We start from the raw sequence: 25,759 nt of genomic DNA on the forward strand, positions 1-25,759 counted from the left end.
GTAGCTGACACAGCAGACAGGCAGATACGCAGGCAGGCAGACAGGCAGACAGACAAGACAGGCAGGCAGACAGACAAGACAGGCAGGCAGACAGGCAGACAGAGACAAGACAGGCAGGCAGACAGGCAGACAGAGATAAGACAGGCAGACAGGCAGACAGGCGAGACAGGCAGACAGACAGGCAGACAAACAGGCAGACAGACAGGCAGAGACAAGACAGGCAGGCAGGCAGATGGACAGGCAGACAGACAGGCAGACAAGCCACTGGTGCTGGGTGGTGGGCGGCCCTACACGGTGACAGTCAGCTGTCAACTGTCATTCTCCTGCACCTCGGCCTTGTCACCGGTGGCTGGCAGGCAGTTGGAAGGAAACACCGTTAAATTCTTTGGGTCTTCCACAGTTCCAAGTTCAGAATTTTTTCTTAACCATAGTAAGAACTATGATCTACAGATGCCAAATAATAAAAAGCTGTATTTATATCAAGCCTATCAATTTGGAAATGAGAAAACATATCCCCCCAGCTGAGGCTTCATCACAGAATACTTTTAGAAAGCAGAAACTAGAAATTGAAAGTGCACCTTTTTCTTGGTAAAATGTTGATGTGCAATAAGAGTCAACACACATCCGATACCAGCGGGACACCTGCTGACTTCAGCGAGCGCTTTGTGCTCTCTCTGGGGGCCAGGAGAACTGCTTCGTGTCTGACTCCGTCCTGAAAGGCAGCCTGTTCATCAGACAGGAGAGGCAAGGCTGAACTTTGGAGTTGTCCTCTTGGCTGAGCCTCCCATACAGGGAGCCAGTTCCCACGGTGGCTGTCCCCGTGCCTGGGCTCCTGCGGTGACTGTCCCCATGCCTGGGTTCCCGAGGTGGCTGTCCCCGTGCCTGGGCTCCCACGGTGGCTGTCCCCGTGCCTGGGCTCCCGCGGTGGCTGTCCCCGTGGCTGGGCTCCCGTGGTGGCTGTCCCCGTGCCTGGGCTCCCGAGGTGGCTGTCCCCGTGCCTGGGCTCCCGTGGTGGCTGTCCCCGTGCCTGGGCTCCCGAGGTGGCTGTCCCCGTGCCTGGGTTCCCGCGGTGGCTGTCCCCATGCCTGGGCTCCCGCGGTGGCTGTCCCCGTGCCTGGGTTCCCGCGGTGGCTGTCCCCGTGCCTGGGCTCCCGCAGTGGCTGTCCCCGTGCCTGGGTTCCTGCAGTGGCTGTCCCCGTGCCTGGGCTCCAGGGCCCTGGCTTTCCATGTCACATCTACAGACATCCACTCCGCACCTGATGGTGACAGACTACGCTGCCTACATTTCTGGTTTAGAAACAGCTGTTGCGTATCTCCTGGGCACAGCCAGTGTTTGGTGGTGACACACAGAAGCTCTCTCTGGAAGAAGAGCACATAATTCTGCAGCTTTTTCTAAAAATAGGAAAGGGGGGATGGCGGGTGGCCAACTCCCTTCAGTTGACGTGAGCCGCGTAGCACAGGGTGTGGTAGAAGGTGGCGCAGCAGGTGCAGGCAGTAATGAGGTGGTCCGTGATGGAATATCGATGCCCGCGGCCCCTCCCCTGCCTCCCCGGCAGTCCTAATCCTGCAGCTACAGTCCTGCCCGCAGGGGCTTCTCTGTGATCCAGCTACAGTCCTGCCCGCAGGGGCTTCTCTGTGACAGCCGCCCTGTGCACCAGGACATGACTGGGCTGGGGACGCACTGTGGGGCCACGTCCCCGGGAAGGTGCAGACCTCGCTTCCCCGTGGGGAAGTCTCGGCACCTGGAGAAAGCGTCACTTTATCTCCTGTCTCTGAGGACTTTGACGTTCACATATTCTGCGCCTTGAGACTCTGCACGCGTGTATTTTTGTAAACAACACCTAGTCTGGACATGCCGAGGTCACTGCTGCCGGATCTCTCTTTTCTGTTTATAGAGACGTCTTCATGTCACTGTGCCTTCTTTATCTGTGAGGAGTGTGTGTGCTGAAGAGACACCCTGGCACTACACATGTCTGGGTCTAGAATGGGCTTTGCATCCCACCAGCTGTGTGGATCTGGGTGGGTCCTTATGGCTCTCTGGGCCACAGCTTCATCCTGGGTAGAATTGGGCTCGCTCTGTATATCTCTATTTTAATTGTAGTAAAAGATACCTAACATATAATTTACCATTTGTTTAAGTGCACAGTGCAGCGGCAGTAAGGGCCTTCCCACCGTTCTGCAACCGTCATCGTCACCACGCTCTTCAGAGCATTCTCATCTTCCCAAATGGAAGCCCTGTCCCCATCAAGCCCCTCTGCACTGTCCCCTCCCTGAGCCCCTGGCCACTACCCCCTAGATTCATACTAGGCTTCTATGAATCTGACGCCTCCGGGGACCCCATTAGGTGGAATGACGGGAGGCTCACGACGGCGTCATCGCAGGGTCAATGGCTCAGCCAAATGAGATCCCATATGGGAAGTGCCTGCCCAGGGCCTGGCATTGAAGAGCTCAATAAATGGGACTTCCTTTCTTCCCCCAGCCCCCTTTCCTTATGCCCACTGGACTCGAATGTCCCCTCCAATGGGTGCGTGTCTTTCACTCAAGGTGGCCCCATTTGGCAGGTGGGAGGCGTCTTTGCAGATTAAAATACACTTTCTAGAGAAAGGCTTTCTAGAGAAAGGCTATCTGACAGGTACCCAAAGCCGCAGGGATCCAGGAGTGGACCATGGAGACCTGCCTTCTCCTCTCGTCTTCCTTCCTGATATTCAGCCTCCTCCCTAAGCGGCGTGTGGACAGCAACCAGAGCTCAACGCCTGGGGGTGTCAACGGATGGGTATGAGGTGTTAAGACTCCTTATTTAGAAGCATTGAACAAAACAGTAAAACCTCACAGCCAAACTCGTGTTCCTAATTTAAAATTTATTAGAATATTCTTAACCCTTCTTCAGATCTAAATAATAGTCTTAGGATTTTAAAAAGAAAGTTTTACGCACCACCAAGTCCAGACGCCAGCCGAGGCCAAGTTTCCTTGTGACGTCTGGGCCGACAGCGGCGGCGTGGATGAAGAGGGAGCTTGTGGGTGGCGCTCTATGCCGAGGACGGCTTTTTCTGCCTCCTGCAGTGATTTTCAAAACTCTCACCACCCCGGCTGTTTCCACCAAACTCTCTGGCTTCTTTTTCTGTTGTGTTTTGAATGTCAGCACCCTTTTTGAATTTATGATCCCAGAAGGAACATCATATTCCAGATATCATCCCAGAATGACCAGCAGAGAGGACGGTGGACATGTTTCTTCCTAAGATCTTGATATGACTTCAAATAATGTAGCACAAGATTGGCCCATACTTTTCTTTCCATTCTTCCTTTAAAATTGTTCCACACTTAAAAAAAAAAAGTTTATATGACAAAATGACACCCTCACCCCAAAATGGGTATTCTTTCCTTGAGGGATGTTTTATTTCTAGGCCAGTTTACTACTTACTAGTAACACTGATTTCTCAACTGTAACTCAGACTTCCACAGACCCCTCTGAGCTGGAGTAAGGACCAGGAATTCAGCCGAATGATTTGGAGAGCACTCACAGACAAGGAATTAATTTGGGGTACATCTTCCTTTAGGTAATGAATTTATTTTTAGGAATTTCTTGATGTAAGTCAAATTTTGGAAATCAAATTCTTGAAATGCATCCAGCGTCCATATAGAGCTGGTTCACTGCAGGAAAGCGCCGTGTGTGCAGTGAGTGGTGACCCTCCGTGGATTTTCGTGCACGTTCTGGGCTCTGCTCAGGGACGCAGCATGGACAGAGGTGCTGTGGGCCCTGCGGGAAGGGGAGCTGACGGGGCCTCGCGGTGCCATGCTGGGGGAGAGGCTGGTGCGCGTGGAGTGACCCCGATGCCCCATGCTCACCGAGGGGACTTCCCCTGAACCCGTCTTCCAGGCTCCTCCCTTCTGGACCCATGGGCCCCTGTACAGCATTTCTTGCTGAGGAACTTGGGGTCCTCCTGGCTCCTCTGCCTCCCAGCCGCCCAGTGACCTCCAAATGGACTCCTGACCCATCACCACGTCATGTGGGTGCCAATTAGCTGCTTGGAAAAGGTCTTTTTTCTTCTTAGCCATTGTACTGGGTAGAAGCATGTACCCCCAAATCCATGTCCACCTGGAACCCGTGAATGTGGTCTTATTTGGAAATAGGGTCTTTGCATATGTGGTCAAGTTAAGGTGAGGTCACACAGGCTAGGATGAGCTCTCAGTCCAATGACTGACATCCTTAGAAGAGGAGGGAAATTTGGACCCTGACATAAATCCACGGTGGGGAAAAGCTGTGTGACAGGGAGGCTGAGATGAGGGGGACACTTCGAATCCCCCAAGGAGTGCACGGGCCTGGGGCAGACACAGCCGTCTTTCCCATCACGGCCTTTCTCACGCTCACGCTTTCTTCCTGGAATTTGCTGATTACCGACAGAGAAGAAACACCTGTGGACCTGCCCCAAGGAGGAGCTTCAGATCAGCATCAACAGCCGGAGATAAAAGGAAGGTGCTTTGGGATGATCCATAACCTTCAGTCTGTGTCCCGATCCTTGGTCAGCATCTGAGAATGGTCCAGAATGGGGATGCAGGAGGAGACGGTCACTCCAACTCAGCCTGTTGACTTCGTCATCACCAACTTCGCATTTCAAATCCACCTTTGTCCTTAAAAATACACGTTACCGTGGGTTTGGAAAAGTTCTGCCTTCCGTGGGAGGTTTTAAAGACAGGTGTTCTTCCTCTGCCTGCATTCTGCTAAGCCAGAGAGGGCAAAGAGAACCCTAACTTTGAATTTTTAAGAATGTCAATCTTGGGGCTTACTGGTAATTATTCAATGAAGAGCAACGCCTGAGAGATGCTGACATTCGAAAACACACGGCTTAGAGGCCTCCCAGGCAAATGTGACTGCGCTAGGAAGCAACTCTCCTCCGTCCTGCTCTGTGTGGATTTATGGCATTGATGGTGGGCAGCTCCTGCGTTCTGCACAGAGGCATCCCCAGGTTGAGGGATGAGGTGGAAGCAATGACGTCGTGGTCAGGGACATCTGCAGGGAGCAAAATGAAGCGAGTTTCTTTAGTTCACAATTTCTCAGAGGCTCTGCTGGGCTGGCATGCTTGAGAACATCCTGGGAGGGCTGAGGCTACTGGCCATGAGCTCTTGTCTTAGAAAAGCTGTGACCAGGTTGAGGGACGCTGGGGTTTCCTGGAACCACCTGATACCTGCTGACCGAGATGCGTCTCAAAATTATCTTGCATTTCACCTTGCTTTAAAATTTGTCTCTACTTATTTCATACAGAGATGCATTATTTCAATTTCAAGAATGTATGCTCCTTGATTATCACTCTAAAATAGCCCATAAGATGTAAACACTGATCAAATGAATTGCCTCCAACAATTGCAACTATCCATAATAAACAGTAAGAAAAATGGTTCACGCCTTCTATTCACTAGCCACAGGAATCTGGGCACGCTATGAGCCTCTGAGTCTCACGGACCACAGAGACTACAGGTCAGCATGTGAGAGCTTCACAAAGGACCCAGCACCTGCTGAACGGAGGTTGGATGTGGGCATCATCGTGGTCATTGAGCATGGACGCCGAGAGGCTTCACGCAGGACGGAGGGTGGATGTGGCACCTGCTGAACCGAGGGTGGACGTGGGCATCATCGTGGTCGTTGAGTGTGGACGCCGAGAGGCTTCACGCAGGACGGAGGGTGGATGTGGCACCTGCTGAACCAAGGGTGGATGTGGGCTTCATCGTGGTCGTTGAGTATGGATGCTGAGAGGCTTCACACAGGACGGAGGGTGGATGTGGGCATCATCGTGGTCATTGAGCGTGGACGCCGAGAGGCTTCACACAGGACGGAGGGTGGATGTGGCACCTGCTGAACGGAGGGTGGATGTGGGCATCATCGTGGTCGTTGAGCATGGACACCGAGAGCCTTCACACAGGATGGTGGGTGGATGTGGCACCTACTGAACTGAGGGTGGATGTGGGCATCATCGTGGTCATTGAGCGTGGACACCGAGAGCCTTCACACAGGATGGTGGGTGGATGTGGCACCTGCTGAACGGAGGGTGGATGTGGGCATCATCGTGGTCGTTGAGCATGGACACCGAGAGCCTTCACACAGGATGGTGGGTGGATGTGGCACCTACTGAACCGAGGGTGGATGTGGGCATCATCGTGGTCATTGAGCGTGGATGCCCTCCAGACCCTGTGGCTTTGCTGGACAGAGAAGTCTTGCACAGGTGAGGAGATGAAGTTGATGTTGGGCTGTGGGGGCCCAAGGGCTCGTAAAAATGAAAGAACACATATTTGGGGGCACCCCATGCCACACACAAATAAGCACATTTTGGGTAATGGGTTGAGGTGGATGAAAACTCCGGTGGTATTAGGACTCCGTGGGTATTCTCTGCCCGCCCTCTAATTCTGAACACTCTGTCCTTTTCCCTGAGGAGCTGGGGTGAGCGTGCACAGCAGGGGGCATCTCTGGACGGGCCCTGGGGCTCCATTCTAAGGGCAGCGCTGGGACAGATGGGTCCATGTTTCAGGAAGGCAGGTGTGTGCCATGCAAAGACCTTCCTACCACAAAACTCCCGAGACGATGGGCCCCAGGGTGCCATCTTCTCTGGGACAGGCATGTTCTCACCGGGCTGGGCAACTCCCCAGCTGTGACAAGTAGGGAGCCCAAGTGCCCCCAAAACCATCCAAGTGCCGCAGGTTCGCCGTGCCATGCCGGGATTACAAGCTTCAACAACGTCACACAGAGATGCAGTTTAGTTTTATTTATTTATTTTCAATAATGTGAAGACACAGGCAGACACAAAGGGCAGGAGGTCATACCGATGTGTTTCAGATCCTGGAGTCATCCGAGCTGTCCTGGGTAAGTGATGCCATCTCTCCAATACCCATGTGCCTTGCCCATAAAATGGGATGATGGCACCTGAGGATTCAAATGCTCACCATGCAAGGGCGCTCGGAGGCCCTCGGAAACCCGGATCTGTTCCAGACTTTTCTGGAAAGCCCTGCAGAGACTGTTCTCAAGGGCAGAGAGAGGAGGCTCCCCTTCCTGTAATCGGAGTCACGCGAGGCTGACGGGAAAGCCAGGAAAGGGAAGTAAAGGGAATAGGAAGAGCCTGGGGCAGAAGTGAATTTACCAACTCCGGTGCACAGCGACATCAGGAAATGTCTCACCCCAGTGCTGCACGGGCGCCCGGGCTGCGGATCGCCAGGAGGCCCGGGCTGTGGATGGCCAGGAGGCCCGGGCTGTGGATCGCCAGGAGGCCCGGGCTGTGGATGGCCAGGAGGCCCGGGCTTTGGATCACCAGGAGGCCCGGGCTGTGGATCGCCAGGAGGCCCGGGCTGTGGATGGCCAGGAGGCTGCAGCCTGATCCCAGCGTCACTGCTGCGACAGGCACCTCCCTGCCTGGATTCTGCCGCGTGGGTGACGCGTCGCTTCCCACCTTCGTCCCCAGCTCGACTCTCCTTAGGAGCTCCTCTCTGCCAGGCTCGGGGTTGGCTGGTGTGCCCGACACGCGGCCGGTGCCTGTGCTCCTGCGGTAACTCACGGCCACGTTCCAGGTTCCAGAACCCATTCCTATTCAGCTTTGTCATGTGGCTGGTGAGGGGAGACCCGGGGGCAGCTGGAGAAGGAAGACCCCACCTGCCCTCTGCATGTTGCTCTATTTGCTGACGTTTGACATTCACGTCAGCCCTCATGTCTGTGCCTTCATCTGTGTGACCTGGGCTTGCGTCGAATAGAGAAGCACGGCCTGGCCTTCAGATGCCCTACAGGACTCCAGGAGAGGATGATAGAGGATGTGCGTGGGTCCTGCTGTGACCGCCATCATAACAACGCCATGGACAAAAGGCACATTTCAATAACATGGAATGACTTATTAACTTTATCTTCGCTGTTTTATAAAATGCAAATGTAAAGTGGCTTAAAAGTAATGATCTTGAAAGCATTAAATCTCTCAAAGGGAATTTTTTCATACTCAAGTTTTGGAAAACAAAAGATTGATAATAAAAAATATGAACAGACTGAAATTCTGATATAAGTAACATTTGATGAGCATTTGTAAGAAGTTTGATTGGCTTAATCAGATTCAAGACACGATTCGTGACCCAGTTATTGAGATCTTCTTTTCAGAAAGAGAGATTTTAATTTAAAAATGTTCACCTGCCAAAAGTCAGCCACAGTGGCGGGCAGCGGTCCCTGGGTGGCGATGTACGTGGGGTTCCTCGGGTCGTGATCCATCTGCGGAGACAAGACCACACCACAGCGGTTAGCCAGGAGGTTAGGAAGCCTGGAGGTTAGGAAGCCTGGAGGTTAGGAAGCCGGAAGGTTAGGAAACCCGGAGGTTAGGAAGCCAGGAGGTTAGGAAGCCCGGAGGTTAGGAAGCCAAGAGGTTAGGAAGCCTGGTGGTTAGGAAGCCAGGAGGTTAGGAAGCCCGGAGATTAGGAAGCCAGGAGGTTAGGAAGCCAGGAGGTTAGGAAGCCTGGTGGTTAGGAAGCCAGGAGGTTAGGAAGCCCGGAGGTTAGGAAGCCAGGAGGTTAGGAAGCCCGGAGGTTAGGAAGCCAGGAGGTTAGGAAGCCTGGTGGTTAGGAAGCCCGGAAGTTAGGAAGCCCAGAGGTTAGGGAGCCCGGAGGTTAGGAAGCCAGGAAGCAGAGCCCGGGTTCAGGAAGAGGGAAAGGTGGCGTCTCCTGAACTGAGCAACACACAACTTGCCCTTTGTTGATTCAAACGAGCACCCGGCACAGGTAGGGACCCAGCTGTCCCGAGCCTTGAGCCTGAACCACTGCGTCTGAAATGCTTTCCTTATACCGGAGGTTGAGGTTCTAAGAGCAGCATCCACAGAAATGAAGACCAGTAGCCCAAGGAGGGCAGGCAGCCATTGTTAGCCCACTCAGCAGGTGCGACCCCATGACATGGATGAGCTTTCCAGCCTGCAAGTGACCCCAGAGCTTCCTGGCCACGGAGCCCACCCAGGCTGCCCTGTGTTCAGGAGAACGAGCCTCTTGCTAGAGCCACAGGGCTGGCTGGGGTGAGGCTGAGCTCCAAGCTCTCAATGGAGAGTGTGAACAGGGTTCCTCCAGGCCTCATGGACAAACTTGCCAGCGTCCTGGGAGAACGAACTAGCGCTACCTGCTGCTTCCCTGCTGGAGTTAACTCGTTGTGTGTGGGGGCTTGTTTTTGTGTATCCTGGAAAGGGGGCACAGGCACAGCCGGTCGGCCTGGGCCTGGGCCTGGGTCTGTGGCAGAGCCGGGGCGGAAGGGCCTTGCTGGGAGTGGCCTCCTGTTCTGTTTCCCCACCAGGCAGGGACCAGAAACAAAGAGGGCAGGTGTGGGCTCTCCGGCTCCCCAGTTTGTCCGAACGCATCTTGCTAGCTCCAATGGTAGAAGGTTGGCTTAGAAGACCATAATTATTACATTTATTTCGAAGATTAAGCACAGAAAAAAGAACTTGAGGACAAAGCCTCGAGAGGCAAGCGAGATTTGAGCACATTGCTGAGGGGCGTCAGATGGAGGTGGTTCTGTCTTCCAGAGGGCAAGCCCAGGCCACCCTGCAAAGGACACGAAGATACCAGGACATCACTATCATCCCCAGGGCTCACCAGCTCCTCCCCACACCTCCCAGAAGTGTCTGCAAAGACTGACCCCCGGAGAGCCGGATGCTGCGCTGGGGGAACCTCACCTTGGGGAGGCAGCCGCTTGTGCATCTGACGCACAGTCCTTTCTTCTATTGTGTCTAGGACTAAAATGGACTCTTTTGCTATCAGGGTTTGATTCGAGATTTACAATGTTCCAGATTTCAAGGTAATTATTAAGAATACATTTCTCAACACAGTGAAAAATGAGCAAATTTTAACCCTATGCAATTTTAAGCCAACGCACGAGGACATCAGTGGTGGCCCCGGTGTCACCTTAAGCGCCGCTGCATTTGGGAAGCTGACGTGGGGCACGTTTTCTTGAACAGCGAGCCAGTGAGTCCCCGTGCAGCCGTCACCAGCCCCAGAGATGATGGCTGTCAGCACAAAAGAAGGCACCAAATGCACCTTATAATTATGTTCACCATAAAAGAGGGGCGAGCATAAAGGAACAGATGTAAGTTATTCTCACAGAACAACACGGTGACGCTAGCCGGGGGCTGGGGGAAAGCAGGGAGAAAAGCTTTTTGTGCATCTGATTTAGTGATTCGTAATTAAAACTGGACCTCGTTTTGAAATTCGCCACAACACACATAATACAGGTAAAATTATGTTACCGTCACTGAAAGCCCCAATTAGAATGTTTCAGTAGAAAAATGCTTAGCAGAAATAAGGAGTTTTGATTTTTTGAAATATGCATTTGTTGGGGGTGACAGCTATTTACAGGGACCCCTGTCTCTTCCTTGCAAATAGTGATGCATAAAAAGGAAAGCCCCGCCTCCTTCTGAAATGTGTGTATGTGTGTTTTTTTTTTTTTTTGCCCAGAGCAATTTCTACAGCAACACATTTTAAAATTGTAAGCATGTTCAAACTAGCACATTTAGTTGCTTTCAAAATGAGAAATAGGTGATTGAAAGTAAAATGCTGGACAGGGTTGCAGGAGGGTCGATAAGGTGACTGTTGATTTAGGTCTGAATTGTTAAGGTGTCCTAAAGTCCACACACCCATCACCTGCTCCAATGCCTAAGACAGGAGCAAATACAGTCAGGGTGCTGGGAGGGGGATGGCTGAACAGGAAGTGCGGGCTGCGCAGACTGAGTGGGGACCGGCCTCACCTCCCTCCCGCCCACCTGCCGTCCTGTGGGGGCCACTGGGAAGGCGGGAACAGCATGATGATCCGAGTGGTGACATGTGTCATCGGTTTCACAATAATTCAGGAGACAATTACATTCATTTAATTCCAGGCACATTCTGTTGAACAGAAAATGATTCTGGGCAGAAGGATTTTGTGGAAGCAGCAACTGCAAAGGCCACAGGCGGCCTCCTTGTGGTCTCACACAGGCTTCGAGGAAAAGTCAAGCAAATACTTAACTGGCCACACAGAGATTTTACTACATTTAAGGTTTTCGGGCAGGATAAGTGGCTGTGGAGGAAATCAAGTGAGTTTCTACTAACATTGCTTTTTCCAATGAGGGCATCTGCGTGACAACCGGACATGGTGGGTGTGTGTCCCTCTGTCTTCCCCACCCAGCGATCACACGGCACCTACTCTGGCTTCCTCCGGTCTTCGTTCTTACTCTTCGCCTCCTACTCATGACTTTCCATTTCACTGCAACATACTTTTTATTTGTATGACTGTTATGTTCCCGACACAAACTGCCTGGCTGTGGGAAAAGGCCTGTCATGTCTCCGGGCCTCAGTCTCCATATCTGTATGGTGGGTGTGTTCAGGGAGTGAGGAGCTTGGACGTCAGTGTCTCCGGGCCTCAGTCTCCATATCTGTATGGTGGGTGAGCTCAGGGAGTGAGGAGCTTGGACGTCAGTGTCTCCGGGCCTCAGTCTCCATATCTGTATGGTGGGTGAGCTCAGGGAGTGAGGAGCTTGGACGTCAGTGTCTCCGGGCCTCAGTCTCCATATCTGTATGGTGGGTGAGCTCAGGGAGTGAGGAGCTTGGACGTCAGTGTCTCCGGGCCTCAGTCTCCATATCTCTGCGGTGGGTGTGCTCAGGGAGTGAGGAGCTTGGATGATGCAGTTTCTAAGTGTCCTTTAGCTCTGGATTCCAGTGCACATGCATGTGCAGACTCATCTGTGTGTATGTGTGTGTCCTGGTGTTGGTCATCCCGAAACTGTCCATGAAAACCTGTAAATTTATTAGGTGAACGCCAAGCTGTCGGGCGGTCTGCGGCCCGTGAACACACGTCCATGCTGTCCTCAGTGAACCACAGAAGAAGGAAGGATGCTGCTTCCTCAAGCACAGAGCTGCCGTGTCCTCCAGTGGTGTGCGGGGCCAAGCATCTGAATGGCGAGGTGCCCTCATTTCTGAGCGCTTTCTCCCCAGACAGGGGCTTCTGCAGCAACACATCCTGCCTGGAGAGGCTGGTACCACAGAGAATCCAGTGTGACTCACTCCAAGTGACTTCATGAAAATCAACTGCCAGAAGGCAAGTACAATTAACAGTATAATTCTGTTTTTACTTTTTTTTTTTTTTTTTGAGATGGAGCCTCACCCTGTCATCCACGCTGGAGTGCAGTGGCGCAATCTTGGCTCACTGCAACCTCTGCCTCCTGGGTTCAAGCGATTCTCCTGCCTCAGCCTCCAGAGTGGCTGGGATTACAGGCATGTGCCACCACACCCGGCTACTTTTTGTATTTTTAGTAGAGATGGGGTTTCACCATATTGGCCAGGCTGGTCTCGAGCTCCTGACCTCAGGCAATCTGCCTGCTTTGGCCTCCCAAAGTGCTGGGATTACAGGCATAAGCCACTGCCCCCGGCTTACTTTTTAAAAATAAAAATAAAGCCCATTTGTCTGTGTTGAGTCTGTTATCCCTTGGTTGACTGATTCTTATGAAGATGTCATACGAACTAGGACACTAGTGAGGTGTGTTCCTCTGTCTCTCTGAATACACAGTGTAAAGATGGCCTAGTGATGCGCCTTATGCTATCAGAGGATAATTACTAAACAAGTATCTTTAGAAACCCTAATCTGCATGAAAAACTTAGCCACAATTTCCCCAATATTCCAAACAAAGCTCATTTTAGAAATGAAGCACTCAGCATGTCAGGACCACTGGACTGTGTCCTGCAGTCCTCAACAGCCTCCATGGTGGCAGAGGCACCCACTGTGGGGCAGGTGAAGGGAACGCCAGTTTCTGCTCCCAAACCAGCCCCGGCCTCTGGCAGCTGTGACCTTAACATCTTAAGAGGATCTGGCCAGCTTTGGGGAAGGGCACGGGTGTCACATCTTTACTCTGAAATCTTGCACAGAGAATAAGCACACGCCTCATCTGTAGGTATTTCTACCTGCCCAACTCTCCACCTGCCCACCTCTCCACCTGCCCCTCTCCACCTGCCCACCTCTCCACCTGCCCACCTCTCCACCTGCCCACCTCTCCACCTGCCCCTCTCCACCTGCCCACCTCTCCACCTGCCCACCTCTCCACCTGCCCACCTCTCCACCTGCCCCTCTCTACCTGCCCACCTCTCCACCTGCCCACCTCTCCACCTGCCCACCTCTCCACCTGCCCCTCTCCACCTGCCCACCTGTCCACCTGCCCACCTCTCCACCTGCCCACCTCTCCACCTGCCCCTCTCCACCTGCCCACCTCTCCACCTGCCCACCTCTCCACCTGCCCACCTCTCCACCTGCCCACCTCTCCACCTGCCCCTCTCTACCTGCCCACCTCTCCACCTGCCCACCTCTCCACCTGCCCACCTCTCCACCTGCCCCTCTCCACCTGCCCACCTGTCCACCTGCCCACCTCTCCACCTGCCCACCTCTCCACCTGCCCCTCTCCACCTGCCCACCTCTCCACCTGCCCACCTCTCCACCTGCCCACCTCTCCACCTGCCCACCTTTCCACCTGCCCACCTCTCCACCTGCCCACCTCTCCACCTGCCTACCTCTCCACCTGCCCACATCTCCACCTGCCTTTCCTAACATTTAAAGCAAATTTCATGAAACGCTTTCTTGAAAACCATCATCTGACTTGTCAAGTCCCTTTTCCAAATACTAAGTCTTAATATGGGAATTTATTGGGAAATTGTAGCTTCAGTAATCAATGGGAGATTGACTTGTTTTTTTTGAGACAAGGTCTTGTTCTTTACCCCAGGCTGGAGTGTGGTGGCATGATCTCGGCTCACTGCAATCTCTCTCTCCTGGGTTCAAATGTTTCTCCTGCCTCAGCTGGGATTACAGGTATGCGCCACCACGCCTGGCTAGTTTTTGTGTTTTTAGTAGAGATGGGGTTTCACCACGTTGGCCAGGCTGGTCTTAAACTTCTGAACTCAAGTGATTCACCCGCCTTGGCCTCCCAAAGTGCTGGGATTACAGGCATGAGCCACTGCACCCAGTCAGCAGATTGACTTTTGAACTTGAAATATTTTTATATTGTATTCTCAGGAGTTGAGATTTACTTAAGTAAAATACTGAATATAAACCATTATTATACACAGAATTTTGGTTGTAAATAACTGAAGTGGTTCCCATATTTGGCCAATTTCTTATGCTAGTCAGAACATCCAACCTCTCTTCTTTTTCTGAAAAGCCACTCTGTCCCTACATAGTTAAATGCATTCTGAATTAAAACTTTAAATGATGGTTTTTTTCTCCCTTAATAGACAGTGAAATGAAGAATTAAGCTCGTTTTTACGCATCACTGGGAGTTTCAGAGTTGTCCTGGTAATGAAGCTTGTGTGCTGTGTTTGAGTGGGCTGTTGCGTGAACACCATTCCTCAACTTGGTGTCCTCAGTAATAATCAGGCTGTTTTAAATGTAGCTCATGGGTTTCTCTCTCAGACAACCTACGAGGGAAAACAGAATTCCCATTGACTTTCATGACCTCTGATTTAAAAGCAAAGATTGCACATTATTTACCACTGGATGCCTTCCCTGCAATGTAATGAGGACTAAGTACAAATATGACAGATGTAATTATCATGGTTTTATCCTGCACAGCCAGGGCCTTCCTTTGCTGTAATTGTGAGCTTTTCATTCAGCTGCTGCTAGGAAGGTAATTATCATTGTACCTTCAGCTATTTCATAAAGAGGCACCATCGATTTCTTCTGCTTCATTCTTACAACCCAAATTTGGAAAAAAAAAGAATTGTGGTATGAAATAAAGGAAAGACACAAAACATACCATAAAATTATTTCTCCCTCCTGGCCTCACCTTCTCACCCAAGCTCCTGCCCAGTAAGGCCTGGAGAGAGAGTTGCATGAATGTGCAGGAATTCATCCCCCAAACACACACCCCCTCTGGTTCCCACATGAGATGAAAGCTGTCCACCGTTTCCAGCTCGACACAGTTGCTGCACTGGGCACTGCTGCCCACGCTGGGGCTTGGCTGTGGCCTGGAATAGCGCAGACATCTGCAAGTTGGAACCCATCGAGTGGGGGAGAGTGGGCCCAGCTGCAACGCTGAACTCTCGTCTTTTAGGCTTGTGAATCACGGCTTTATTCCTCATTCTGGCTTCATCAAATGGTTCATCTCAGGGAAAAGGGACCTCAACATGGCTTTTCTTTTCCTTCGGACGGTTTCGTGTTGCCAACTCTGCTGCACATAGTACAGGAACGGAATCCAGGCGCGCACACCTGGCTTTACCAGAACGCACGTTCTGTTCATCAAGTGAGAGGCTGGCACATCAGCGAGGCTTTGGTTTGATGTTTTTGAATTAGAATTGATGACAGAAAAATACTATGTGCATCACATCTTATTAAGGAAGATGAATGAGGATCTTTGAAACCCAGACGGAACCAAGCTTGGGAGTCAACCTCTGCTGGAAGGAAGGAAGTGATTCCTTCTTAAGAATGAACACATAAACAGAAACCTGGGTTCAGGTGGTGTAGACCAAGTACACTAGACCAGTTCTTCACTTTGAATTCAGTCTCTCAAAGCCGAACATGCTCACTGTGTGGGCCACGAAGTGCGGGAAAACGGGACTGGCTCAGGCATGTGGACATCTTCCCAGCGTGCTTTATCCCACAGGTGTGCTGAGACCAGCAGAGCCGAGAGCTGAGCACTGTCCGCCATCAGTGGCCGCTGAGACCAGCAGAGCCAAGAGCTGAGCACTGTCCGCCATCAGTGGCCACTGAGACCAGCAGAGCCGAGAGCTGAGCATCCTCCGCCATCAGTGGCTGCCGAGACCAGCAGAGCTGAGAGCTGAGCACCCTCCACCATCAGTGGCCGCCGAGACCAGCAGAGCCGAGAGCTGAGCACTGTCCGCCATCAGTGGCCGCCAAGACCAGCAGAGCCGAGAGCTGAGCATCCTCCACCATCAGTGGCCGCCGAGACCAGCAGAGCCGAGAGCTGAGCACTGTCTGCCATCAGTGGCCACTGAGACCAGCAGAGCTGAGAGCTGAGCACCGTCCACCATCAGTGGCTGCCGAGACCAGCAGAGCCGAGAGCTGAGCACCGTCCGCCATCAGTGGCCACTGAGACCAGCAGAGCTGAGAGCTGAGCACCGTCTGCCATCAGTGGCCGCTGAGACCAGCAGAGCTGAGAGGTGAGCACCCTCCACCATCAGTGGCCACTGAGACCAGCAGAGCTGAGAGCTGAGCACCGTCCACCATCAGTGGCCGTTGAGACCAGCAGAGCTGAGAGCTGAGCACCGTCCGCCATCAGTGGCCGCCGAGACCAGCAGAGCCAAGAGCTGAGCACTGTCCACCATCAGTGGCCACTGAGACCAGCAGAGCCAAGAGCTGAGCACCGTCTGCCATCAGTGGCCGCTGAGACCAGCAGAGCTGAGAGCTGAGCACCGTCCACCATCAGTGGCCGCTGAGACCAGCAGAGCTGAGAGCTGAGCACTGTCCGCCATCAGTGGCCGCCGAGACCAGCAGAGCTGAGAGCTGAGCATCCTCCACCATCAGTGGCCGCCGAGACCAGCAGAGCCAAGAGCTGAGCATCCTCCACCATCAGTGGCCGCCGAGACCAGCAGAACCAAGAGCTGAGCACTGTCCGCCATCAGTGGCCACTGAGACCAGCAGAGCCGAGAGCTGAGCATCCTCCGCCATCAGTGGCTGCCGAGACCAGCAGAGCTGAGAGCTGAGCACCCTCCACCATCAGTGGCCGCCGAGACCAGAAGAGCCGAGAGCTGAGCACTGTCCGCCATCAGTGGCCACTGAGACCAGCAGAGCTGAGAGCTGAGCACCGTCTGCCATCAGTGGCCGCTGAGACCAGCAGAGCTGAGAGCTGAGCACCCTCCACCATCAGTGGCCACTGAGACCAGCAGAGCTGAGAGCTGAGCACTGTCCGCCATCAGTGGCCGCCGAGACCAGCAGAGCTGAGAGCTGAGCACTGTCCGCCATCAGTGGCCGCCGAGACCAGCAGAGCCAAGAGCTGAGCACTGTCCACCATCAGTGGCCACTGAGACCAGCAGAGCCAAGAGCTGAGCACCGTCCGCCATCAGTGGCCGCTGAGACCAGCAGAGCTGAGAGCTGAGCACCGTCCACCATCAGTGGCCGCTGAGACCAGCAGAGCTGAGAGCTGAGCACTGTCCGCAATCAGTGGCCGCCGAGACCAGCAGAGCTGAGAGCTGAGCATCCTCCACCATCAGTGGCCGCCGAGACCAGCAGAGCCAAGAGCTGAGCATCCTCCACCATCAGTGGCCGCCGAGACCAGCAGAGCCAAGAGCTGAGCACTGTCCGCCATCAGTGGCCACTGAGACCAGCAGAGCTGAGAGCTGAGCACCATCCACCATCAGTGGCCGCCGAGACCAGCAGAGCCGAGAGCTGAGCATCCTCCACCATCAGTGGCCGCCGAGACCAGCAGAGCCAAGAGCTGAGCACTGTCCGCCATCAGTGGCCACTGAGACCAGCAGAGCTGAGAGCTGAGCACCGTCCACCATCAGTGGCTGCCGAGACCAGCAGAGCCAAGAGCTGAGCACCGTCTGCCATCAGTGGCCGCTGAGACCAGCAGAGCTGAGAGCTGAGCACCGTCCGCCATCAGTGGCCGTTGAGACCAGCAGAGCCGAGAGCTGAGCATCCTCCACCATCAGTGGCCGCCGAGACCAGCAGAGCCAAGAGCTGAGCATCCTCTACCATCAGTGGCCGCCGAGACCAGCAGAGCCAAGAGCTGAGCACTGTCCGCCATCAGTGGCCACTGAGACCAGCAGAGCTGAGAGCTGAGCACCGTCCACCATCAGTGGCCGCCGAGACCAACAGAGCCAAGAGCTGAGCACCGTCTGCCATCAGTGGCCACTGAGACCAGCAGAGCTGAGAGCTGAGCACCGTCCACCATCAGTGGCCGCCGAGACCAGCAGAGCCGAGAGCTGAGCATCCTCCACCATCAGTGGCCGCCGAGACCAGCAGAGCCAAGAGCTGAGCACTGTCCGCCATCAGTGGCCACTGAGACCAGCAGAGCTGAGAGCTGAGCACCGTCCACCATCAGTGGCCGCCGAGACCAGCAGAGCCAAGAGCTGAGCACCGTCTGCCATCAGTGGCCACTGAGACCAGCAGAGCTGAGAGCTGAGCACCCTCCACCATCAGTGGCCGTTGAGACCAGCAGAGCTGAGAGCTGAGCATCCTCCACCATCAGTGGCCGCCGAGACCAGCAGAGCCAAGAGCTGAGCATCCTCCACCATCAGTGGCCGCCGAGACCAGCAGAGCCAAGAGCTGAGCACTGTCCGCCATCAGTGGCCACTGAGACCAGCAGAGCCGAGAGCTGAGCATCCTCCGCCATCAGTGGCTGCCCAGACCAGCAGAGCTGAGAGCTGAGCACCCTCCACCATCAGTGGCCGCCGAGACCAGAAGAGCCGAGAGCTGAGCACTGTCCGCCATCAGTGGCCACTGAGACCAGCAGAGCTGAGAGCTGAGCACCGTCTGCCATCAGTGGCCGCTGAGACCAGCAGAGCTGAGAGCTGAGCACCCTCCGCCATCAGTGGCCGCTGAGACCAGCAGAGCTGAGAGCTGAGCACCCTCCACCATCAGTGGCCACTGAGACCAGCAGAGCTGAGAGCTGAGCACTGTCCGCCATCAGTGGCCGCCGAGACCAGCAGAGCTGAGAGCTGAGCACTGTCCGCCATCAGTGGCCGCCGAGACCAGCAGAGCCAAGAGCTGAGCACCGTCCACCATCAGTGGCCACTGAGACCAGCAGAGCCAAGAGCTGAGCACCGTCCGCCATCAGTGGCCGCTGAGACCAGCAGAGCTGAGAGCTGAGCACCGTCCACCATCAGTGGCTGCCGAGACCAGCAGAGCCGAGAGCTGAGCACTGTCCGCCATCAGTGGCCGCCGAGACCAGCAGAGCCAAGAGCTGAGCACTGTCCACCATCAGTGGCCACTGAGACCAGCAGAGCCAAGAGCTGAGCACTGTCCACCATCAGTGGCCACTGAGACCAGCAGAGCCAAGAGCTGAGCACCGTCTGCCATCAGTGGCCGCTGAGACCAGCAGAGCTGAGAGCTGAGCACCGTCCACCATCAGTGGCCGCTGAGACCAGCAGAGCTGAGAGCTGAGCACTGTCCGCCATCAGTGGCCGCCGAGACCAGCAGAGCTGAGAGCTGAGCATCCTCCACCATCAGTGGCTGCCGAGACCAGCAGAGCCAAGAGCTGAGCATCCTCCACCATCAGTGGCCGCCGAGACCAGCAGAGCCAAGAGCTGAGCACTGTCCGCCATCAGTGGCCACTGAGACCAGCAGAGCCGAGAGCTGAGCATCCTCCGCCATCAGTGGCTGCCGAGACCAGCAGAGCCAAGAGCTGAGCACTGTCCGCCATCAGTGGCCACTGAGACCAGCAGAGCCGAGAGCTGAGCATCCTCCACCATCAGTGGCCGCCGAGACCAGCAGAGCCAAGAGCTGAGCACTGTCCGCCATCAGTGGCCACTGAGACCAGCAGAGCTGAGAGCTGAGCACCGTCCACCATCAGTGGCCGCCGAGACCAGCAGAGCCGAGAGCTGAGCATCCTCCACCATCAGTGGCCGCCGAGACCAGCAGAGCCAAGAGCTGAGCACTGTCCGCCATCAGTGGCCACTGAGACCAGCAGAGCTGAGAGCTGAGCACCATCCACCATCAGTGGCTGCCGAGACCAGCAGAGCCAAGAGCTGAGCACCGTCTGCCATCAGTGGCCGCTGAGACCAGCAGAGCTGAGAGCTGAGCACCGTCCACCATCAGTGGCCGTTGAGACCAGCAGAGCCGAGAGCTGAGCATCCTCCACCATCAGTGGCCGCCGAGACCAGCAGAGCCAAGAGCTGAGCACCGTCTGCCATCAGTGGCCACTGAGACCAGCAGAGCTGAGAGCTGAGCACCGTCCACCATCAGTGGCCGCCGAGACCAGCAGAGCCGAGAGCTGAGCATCCTCCACCATCAGTGGCCGCCGAGACCAGCAGAGCCGAGAGCTGAGCACTGTCCGGCATCAGTGGCCACTGAGACCAGCAGAGCTGAGAGCTGAGCACCGTCCACCATCAGTGGCCGCCGAGACCAGCAGAGCCATGAGCTGAGCACCGTCTGCCATCAGTGGCCACTGAGACCAGCAGAGCTGAGAGCTGAGCACCCTCCACCATCAGTGGCCATTGAGACCAGCAGAGCCAAGAGCTGAGCACTGTCCGCCATCAGTGGCCACTGAGACCAGCAGAGCCGAGAGCTGAGCATCCTCCACCATCAGTGGCCGCCGAGACCAGCAGAGCCAAGAGCTGAGCACTGTCCGCCATCAGTGGCCACTGAGACCAGCAGAGCTGAGAGCTGAGCACCGTCCACCATCAGTGGCCGCCGAGACCAGCAGAGCCAAGAGCTGAGCACCGTCTGCCATCAGTGGCCACTGAGACCAGCAGAGCTGAGAGCTGAGCACCCTCCACCATCAGTGGCCATTGAGACCAGCAGAGCCAAGAGCTGAGCACTGTCCGCCATCAGTGGCCACTGAGACCAGCAGAGCCGAGAGCTGAGCATCCTCCACCATCAGTGGCCGCTGAGACCAGCAGAGCCGAGAGCTGAGCGCCATCTGCCATCAGTGGCCGCTGAGACCAGCAGAGCCGAGAGCTGAGCGCCATCTGCCATCAGTGGCTGCTGAGACCAGCAGAGCCGAGAGCTGAGCACCGTCCGCCATCAGTGGCTGCTGAGACCAGCAGAGCCGAGAGCTGAGCATCCTCCACCATCAGTGGCCACTGAGACCAGCAGAGCCGAGAGCTGAGCACCATCTGCCATCAGTGGCCACTGAGAGCAGCAGAGCCGAGAGCTGAGCACCATCTGCCATCAGTGGCCGCTGAGAGCAGCAGAGCCGAGAGCTGAGCACCGTCCGCCATCAGTGGCCGTGGCCTGCAGGCAGTTGGGCCAATACTTTCATCCAAAGCTCCCTATGGATGAGCAAAGAAACTTCGGGACACCGTAGGGTGTGATTTGTGCCTCGATCACCTGCCCCATCTCACTCAGCCCTAGAACAGCGTCGCATCCTGCAGGCACCATGTTTGATTAAAGGCAAATTTGGAATTTTAGTGAGATGTCCTCATCCTTCCCTGAAGACCAGAATTGAGAAGAGCTGTTTAAAGGGGGAAACATGACAACCAGCGTCCGCCATAAATCTGCACGGAGCCCCAGCCTCTCCACCACTGGTTTAAAGTGCCATCCGCCTGGTCTCCAAAGCCCCGGCCCTAGACAGTGTCCCATCCCGCCCCCGCCACCTGCCACCATCACTGCTCATCTGAACAGCCAGTCCGAGTGTCCCCAGCCTGTGGCTTCAGCCCTCTCCATGCTCATATCTCTCCCTCCTCTGCTCACTCTGGGAGGGCTGCAAACCTCCCCATTCAGCCCTGCTCCCCCCACAGGTCATGACAGAGAAGGGGGATGCCCAGAGTTAAACAGGGTGAGAGCCGTGTCCAGCATGGGCTGAGAGGAGCCCCTGGGAAGTGAGGGACCACAGGCCACAGGGACTCATAACTCACGGCACAGGAGCTGCCACCACACTCGTCCCCAGAAACACAGGACAGCCCGATCTCCACTGCACCTGTGTCTATCCCAGGGGGAGGAACAGCCAGCAAACGGTCTCTTTCTTAAGAAACAGGGTCCCATTCACTGGAAATACTTCAGGAAAATGAACCTGAAATTCTGGACCTGCCTCCAAGCCACTGATTGTTACAAAAAGCGTAGACTGAGGCCTCGTGTCCCCATGCCCCATGAATATACAGGGAATGTGTAGCTCCAGGAAAGAGGAACGGCACCCACTACGAACCTCTCCTAAAAGCCATGTCTTCTAGTCAGGAAACTGTCCAGTCGCCATTGCTGGATGTTCTACAAGTCACGGAACCCACCGCCCAGCGTGAGCCGGGACCCACACGGCTCATAAACAGCCCCGCTGGTGAAGGAACAGGGGAGTGGCGGGAGCCCAATGGGCAGAGTCGGCCCCGTCCACCGCAGAGATGCCGAGCTGGGTGGGGACGTGATTTCCCCCGAGAACCTTCCCACGTGATTTGCCGCGTCCGTGCCGCCCGAGGGAAAGCCTGGGGCCCCTGCCCTGGCAGTGCACTTACGATGGGGCTGGCGTTGATGTAGTCTGAGTGGCTGTGGCTGTTCTCCGCCTTCAGCAGGACCCGGGAGTGGTCATCTGCAAGGACACAGTGCAGGGGTCAGAGGAACACTGGCCCACCCAGCAGTGTGAGACCCCCACTTGGCCTCCAGGGCCCACCACCCAGCAGCATGGGACCCCTGCCCGGCCTCCAGGGTCCATCGCACAGCAGTGTGGGACTCCCAACCAGCCTCCAGGGCCTATAGCCCAGCAGTGTGGGACCCCTGCCCGGGCTCCAGGGCCCACCCGCATCCTCTCCCAGGACTCTGCTCACACCCTCCTGAATGTGGTTTCCAATGTTCCTGCTCCCATCCTCCCCTCCATTTGTGATCCTCCAGGTGGGAGGCAGATGAAAGGCATGTGGGGAACTGGCACCAAGCTCCCGCTCAGCAGAATGGAGATATCCTGGTGTTTTCCCCACGTGGAGTTCACACACCAAGGTCAGGGGTTCCTCTGCAGAATTTTATACCATGTTGGCCTTTAAATCACAGACACACTTGGCAACACACAGCGGGTAAACAGAAATATGAACATTAAGCAATCGCCCGGGTTTCAAAATAGAAAGTTTCATAGTCAATGAACAGTTACGTCCTCAAGATTACTGGAATTTAGTTTTAAAAGGAGAGTAAGAGACAAATAAAATGCAGATAAAGAGGAAATGGAGGAAAAATGTACTGGTGGAGACTGGCATAAAAACTCGCTCGGACAGGCAGAGTAACCTGACAGCTGCTGAAGCCGGGCGCAGCGGGGGGACAGTAGGCACTTGTGACGTGTGTGATACGAGAGCTGCCTTGGCTTTGGTTCTGGGGTAGCCCCCATCCTGCTTGCTGTGACCGCCCTCCTCTTTGCTCTGTTTTTAGAAACTTCGACAAGCAGAGCTCACAGAGGAGTGGAAGCCGCAAGAGCCCCTCCTGCACCTCCCAACTCCCTGGCGTGTGGCCGCTTCCTTCTCTCTGCAAGGTGCACTTTGTGTTACAGGATCTTTGGGGTGGTGTTTTTCTGGCCAGAAATCTCTGTGGCCGGTGGCGCCTTTGCCCAAGTGTTGCTCAGGCTGGGCCTGGCAGGCCACGTTTGGCTCACACTACCAGCCTGGGTCCCGTGCCTGCCAAGGGCGAGTCAGGCATGGAGTGGCGAGGGGTGTGTGAGGAGCACGGGGTCTGGCCACACCAGTCAGGCACGCTGGGTGCTGCAGCAGGGTGGGCAGCTCCAGGTGCCAGCATGGGCGCCGGCTCTCTGTGAGGCTGCGGCCAGACCAGACACACTGCAAGCAGCTTCCATGGTTGACACTGAGGAACATGGTAGCTCCTGGAAGTTTGGAGATACCAGGAACCACAGGGTCCCAAAGATGGAGTCGCAGGCCTAGCTCCGGGAGCTCCCAGGTCTGGGCTCCCTGAAGGGCTACAGCTGTTCTCTCCTTCTCTTTACCCACAATGTGGCGAGCAGGGGGCATGTCTCAGCCCTGTTTGTGCTGCAGCTCTTCTAGCCCCACCATTCGACAGGTCCTGAGTTCTTGTTCTGCGACCAGGAAGAATGAGGTATGGAGACAAGTGGAGGATGAGCAAGATGAAGAGGGGTTTATCGAGCAATAGAACAGCTCAGTCTCCCACAGTGGGCAGCTCCTTTCTGCAGCCAGAGGGTCCCGATGAGTGTTCAGCTCCTAGCAAAGGGGAGGCTCTGGAGTGGGTAGCTCCTCTCTGCAGGCTGCTTGTCCCATTGTCTCTACAGCCCTCAGCAGAGAGGAGGCCTTGGAGTGGGAAGCTCCTCTCTGCAGCTGGTCATCCCCATGTCTGCCCAGCTCTGGCTATGCCTGGGGCATTTATGGGCCTCAGAGGGAAGGAAGTACATGCTGATTGGCCCACGAGTGGCCGTGGGCAGGCCTGGAAAAGGCACCATGAGTTCCCACTCTGATCCACAGGACTTGCAGCCCAGCCCCCAGCCTTCAAACCCTCCCTGGCCTGAAGGTGGTGCTTCATGGAGGACCTGCCCCCTTTTGCCCAGGAATCTCTGTCTCCTGCTGCCATTCATGGCACCCAGGCTGTTTGTGCCAAGGGGCACCTGCAGGCCAGAGCTGAGCTGCCCTCAGCCCTCCTTCGGCTTCCCTCCCATGCTTGTTGGTGCCCAAAGTCCAGAGGGGGCTGAGGTGGCAGGGGGCTGGTGTGTCAGCACTGCCCCGAGTGTCACACCTGCTGGGCTGTGACAGTGCCCGGGCTCAGCCCTGACTTTGCTCCAAGATCAGCATGGGTGCCAACAGCAGGGAGAATCCAGGTAGCAGGAACAGGCACTTCCTGCAGGGGCAAGGATCTTCTTCCTGGGTCCCTAAGTGTGCAGGGCTGCCTGGGACTGCAGCTACGGTTTGGGCAGCTGTAGCTCCTCCCCCGTGTGGGGGTGGGGGTGGGGGTCCTGCCTGCTTTGTGGGACAGGATGCCCAGGTTACGCCTCCCTGCTGCAGCCGGTGTGATGGTAGTGGCCACTCCAGAGGGCCTGTCACTGCCATCCCTGGCTGAAATCTGGAAGCAACAGCATCTCGGCTCTGCTGCTGTTTGTCCCAGGGAAAACCTTTTGGTGCTGCACACAACACCAATTTCCATCTTTTCTGAGAAAACAAAAGCACCCTCGCTGGAGCCCTCGGAGGCCAGTGCTTGGTGGCCGTGGGTCCCCTCTGGACCTGTGGCCAAACTCCAAACTCACTGCGCACCTCCTGTGGGCGCTGGCACCAGAAGGAAGTGGCCCCAATCATGGAGCAGTGTGGTGGTGGTGAAGCTGCACGGACTCTGCTTCTCTATGCAATTCTTTCATTTTTCTTGGAGATTTTACTTACAGTTTTTAAAACAACAAATTCTAGGGCTTGGAAAACTTAGTGAGTGTTTTAACTGATTGAACTAGGAAAGTACTGTGCACTAGAGATCAATACACTCCAGGTTGGATGCCGTCCTGACACCTTCCTTCAGGTAGGAATGTCAGCCTCTTTCAGGGGTGACAAGATGGGATAAGAAAAAACATCTAGAGAGAGGAGAAGAATGCATGTGTACATATGCACATGCTCTATGCAGCTGAATGCCTCAGGAATGTCATGAAGCTGCAAATCATCCCATCAGCTCTGAACGAAGGTGTGAATGATGCAAAAATCCCAGGGACTCAATGGCTTTTAGCTCCTGCACAAATTAGTTTTTGGAGAGTGAAAATTGGCAGTGGCAGGAAATTGTAATACAAATCATCAGAAAAAAATTGGTTGACTCTGACATCTGAACACCCCACAAACACTACTCCAAACATTGATTCCAGAAACCCAGTTTCACAGTGGGGCCACACAGACACCGCAGCCAGAGATGAGGCTGTGGTCAGAGGTGCTGGGCTGGGCCCGGTGCTGCAGCCCACACAGAGCGTGGGAATAAAAGCAGGGGCTTCTGGCTGCTTCCAGGGGCCTCTAGGGCCCTGCCTCATTTTCAGCACAGCCACCTTTAGGCACTTGTGAGACCAGCAACTGCGGACCGTTCTTACATGTCTGAGAAGGCTTTACCAAGAGCAGGGTCAGGAGGGAGCAGGGCAGGGAACAGGCAGCGCAGCCCGGAGCCCCCAGGCTTTTGACCTGGCTTGGTCTCGTGCTTTGACGGTGCCCACGGCACCCTGAGACCAGTGGCCTGGCCTCTACGGAGGGCAGAGGAGGC

General features: G+C 55.1%; 1 protein-coding gene across 9 annotated transcripts in view; it reads right to left on the bottom strand.

The window, feature by feature from the left end:
* PTPRN2 (protein tyrosine phosphatase receptor type N2) overlaps positions 1-25,759 on the bottom strand; it is a 1,079,664-nt gene that overhangs the window by 48,512 nt on the left and 1,005,393 nt on the right. For 8 of the 9 annotated variants that reach the window (XM_034965368.3, XM_055115580.2, XM_034965369.3 and 5 more), the window contains 2 exons: positions 22,060-22,133; positions 8,147-8,224 (listed from right to left, as the gene is read on the bottom strand). In XM_034965368.3, the coding sequence (XP_034821259.1) occupies positions 8,147-8,224; positions 22,060-22,133 (152 nt within the window). The remainder of the gene's footprint in view (positions 1-8,146; positions 8,225-22,059; positions 22,134-25,759) is intronic. The other variant, XM_055115578.3, reaches the window with a different exon arrangement.

This window comes from Pan paniscus, chromosome 6 (genome assembly GCF_029289425.2).
Source record: "Pan paniscus chromosome 6, NHGRI_mPanPan1-v2.0_pri, whole genome shotgun sequence".
Taxonomy (NCBI): Eukaryota; Metazoa; Chordata; class Mammalia; order Primates; family Hominidae; genus Pan; species Pan paniscus.